We start from the raw sequence: 3,522 nt of genomic DNA on the forward strand, positions 1-3,522 counted from the left end.
ATATATATATATATATATATATATATATATATATATATATTTGGAAACCCTAAAACCCACCAAAGTAAACCCACCCATTAAAACCCACCAAAAATGTGAAACATCAACATTTAAACCAAGTAGCAATAGTCAGTTCAATCTTTTTTTTTTAATACTTATTTACCGTAACATTGAAATCAAGTAGCAATAGTCAAGTCATTCTTTTTTTAAAATTTACCGTAACATAACATGTAACATGTAGTTAAATGAATCTGAATTCCATAAGTGTAGCTATTACCACCAATCTGTGCACTAGAAACAACCCTCAAACATTTCTTTTGTGAGATATTGCTTTTAATATTAAATAATAAACAGCAAATAAAGAAAAATTGTTAATTAATAATAATCAGGAGGAAATATGTTGTTTTGATGCAAAATTAATTTTATTCTGAGTTATATATTATACATATATTCAATAGAGCCACCCCTAGTTGGTTCTATTATGTTTGAGTGACATCATGAGTATCATTCGGAAAACTGAATTTTGAAGAAAATTTGAGATTTATGACTATATACACAGTGCAATCATAAACACCGACTTACTTAAAGTCTTAAAACAAGTTCATGGCGATTAAGGCCTTTTTTAATACTCACTGGATTCATTGGTGTTTATAAGACTTGAAGAACCCACTGAACTTGTAATTATTGCTATACTTAAAAGTTGACATTTAGAATGACAAAATCTGAAAAAATCCCAACTTTCATTTCATTTTGCATGAACACAGCTAAAATGGTCAGCACAAAACGGAAGCTAGGTGGACAAACTAAACACTTTCCATCTAATTTCACATCTCATTTTCACACATCATGTCATACTATAACATGGCAAGGAAAACTCATGAACCTCTGCATTTTAAATTACAGTCAGCAAATCTGACACATTGACCTGTTTTTGTTATAGAGGTGCACCGCATTTGAGATGCTCACATTGTTCACTTTGTTATGTGATGACAATATGTACTACTGAAATTTGGTACTTGACAACCATTGAGTGTCACCATGGGCCCAGTTGGACCGGCGTGTCTTTTAAAACCAGCGTGTTGTTTTTTTTGCTGATACGTGACCTAAATTGCATTTTTCTTTCAATCTCTCGTTGCGTTTTCACACATCGCAATGACAGCTTAGTCATCAAATGACACCAAAAAGCAGAAGCAACAGGGGGCTTCCTGTACAGGCTTACACCAAGGTGACTAAAAGACGAGCAAAAGCTCTCTTTAAAGAGCACACGCTGCGTCCTCTCAGCGCTTTTCATCTCCTCCCTCGACATGCACTGCAACTTCACCGCGACGCTACTGGTCGGAACGCTTCCCGCCCTCCTGTCTGTGGAGTTCATCCTGGGGGCCGTGAGCAACGGGCTTGCCCTGTGGATCTTCTGCTTTCACCTGCGCCCCTGGAAGAGCAGCACGGTGTTGCTCTTCAACTTGGCCATCGCCGACTTTCTGCTCAACATGATCCTTCCCTTCCGCGCCAGCTACTACAGCTCGGGCGTCAAGTGGCGCTTCGGCGAGACGTTGTGCAACATATCCCAGTTCATGCTGGCTCTCAACCGCACCGGGAGCACGCTCTTCCTCATGGCCATCGCCGTGGACCGCTACATCCGTGTGGTGCACCCCCACAGCCGCATCAACTCCCTGAGCCCCTCCAAGACCATGTGCGGCGCCGCCGCCCTGTGGTTGGTCACCGTGTGCATGACGGCCAACGCTCTCAGCCTGCAGAACTTCCGCTCGGGCTATTGCGAGAGCTTCCTGGTGGAGACCTCGCCGAAAGGCAATCGGTTGTGGCACAAGTTCAATTTCTTGTTCTCCTGCTGGATGCCGCTGCTGGTGATTCTCTTCTGCACGGCGCGCATCGTGGCCCAACTGCGGGGTCGGCAGATAAGCCAGCATGGCAGGGTTAAGAAGGCGTTATGGTTCATCGCCGTGGTGGTGGTGCTCTTCGCCATCTGCTTCCTGCCCAGTAACATCACGCAGCTCCTCATCTGGATCAAAACCCAGGAGGCCATCAAGACTCTGCCGGAGTCGGATGTCTGCGACGCCACGGACCACCTCACGGTTGTCTTCTACATGACGGTCAGTCTCACCTATCTGAACAGTGCCCTGGACCCGGTTGTCTACTACTTCTCCAGCCCAACCTTCAAGAAAATCTGCAGGAAGTCCCTGAACTTACCCCTGGGCGAAACCATCGAAAGCACAGATAAGAGGACCAAGGAGACCGGATCGCATTCCTGCAGCCAGATTTAGACGAATATTTCCTAAAAAATGTTGCATAGCCATGACCTGTTATCCAGTTCGCTGCACATATTTTCATTTATAGGAGGCCTGAAAGATACATAGCATTAATTTAGCATTGCATTGAAGACGTACAAAGAACTATTTATGACCCGCTTCTGGAAATAACACCTTAAGCTTTTTTTTTTTTTTTTTTTTTTTTAATGGACCATGGCAAAAACAATGTCACTGACGCCATCGTTCTGGTCAGTGACAACGGGCAACAACGCAGCATTTGACGGTGGTGACAGTGGCTTGTGTTTGAAGCCTCATTTTTTATGCAGTACAGTAGTATTTTTTTTTTCTTTTATCATTCAAATTTGGCAGCTGTTTACTACTGTAGTTTGTTGTATGGCATGTCAAATAAGATATTTTTTACTTCTACACAAATAAAGGTAGTTCTAATTTTACAAATAGTACATTTGCAAACGGACAATTATAATTGTTCAATTTGTTGGATTCTTCTAGCTTTTCCCTAAAGTCATCTATTCATTTTTTTTGTACATTTATCCTCAAACAATAATTTGTTAAATTGTAACAAAAAAATAGAAAAAAAATCTAAAAATAAAGTTATCATTTAATACACATAGAGTAGTCATATATTATCTAAATTAGAATAGTAATATTTGTTGCAATAATTAAATTTTCCCACAAAGTGGTTAGTTATATTTTTTAACCATTTATTTAATACTTGTTTGTTATGTTCTTTATATATATATATATATATCATTATGAATACACACATAATCTATAATTTTGTAAATGCATTTGGTAATTATAAAGTATAAAGAATTACAATTGTAAGTACCAAGTTATGTTAAATTAATTTTGACATGTTCCCACCAAATTATTTTGGTGAAAAATAAAAAAGTTCACCCGGCCCTGTTCTACTGACTTGTTCCTGTACTTTCACCACTTCTGCAAAAAAAAAAAAAATACACAACTCCTTCACATGCATAGAAATGCAATAAAGACCACAGTCTCCCTCCAACTGTGTTGTATCATATGTCATTCACTAAAGAGACGGTAGCTGCACACTTCCTCTCTAAATGAGAGTCACACCTAAAAAAAAAAAAAAAAAAAAGGCGAATTTCAGGGAAAATAATATATTTCAATTCTCAGAATAAAGCTCGCTCTAACACCAAACTAATAAATCAGTAAAAAAAATAAAAAGGAGAGCACCCCACCCACAAAAAACCCACAAACACCTCTGCAA

General features: G+C 39.3%; 1 protein-coding gene across 1 annotated transcript; it reads left to right on the plus strand.

The window, feature by feature from the left end:
• Window positions 1-1,119: 1,119 nt before the first annotated feature.
• Window positions 1,120-3,002, plus strand: LOC148429339 (hydroxycarboxylic acid receptor 2-like). Its single transcript, XM_088423314.1, has one exon. It carries the CDS (start codon window positions 1,305-1,307, stop codon window positions 2,277-2,279), a length of 975 nt encoding a protein of 324 aa, XP_088279440.1. The 5' UTR covers window positions 1,120-1,304; the 3' UTR covers window positions 2,280-3,002.
• Window positions 3,003-3,522: the final 520 nt, after the last annotated feature.

The sequence above is a fragment of the Hippichthys cyanospilos genome, chromosome 1, assembly GCF_059441005.1.
Source record: "Hippichthys cyanospilos isolate Australia breed blue-spotted pipefish chromosome 1, RoL_Hcya_1.0, whole genome shotgun sequence".
Lineage (NCBI taxonomy): Eukaryota > Metazoa > Chordata > Actinopteri > Syngnathiformes > Syngnathidae > Hippichthys > Hippichthys cyanospilos.

Excerpts from the sequence above, each read along its gene's own strand:
- LOC148429339 (XM_088423314.1), top strand. The coding sequence starts at position 1,305 with ATGCACTGCAACTTCACCGCGACGCTACTGGTCGGAACGCTTCCCGCC.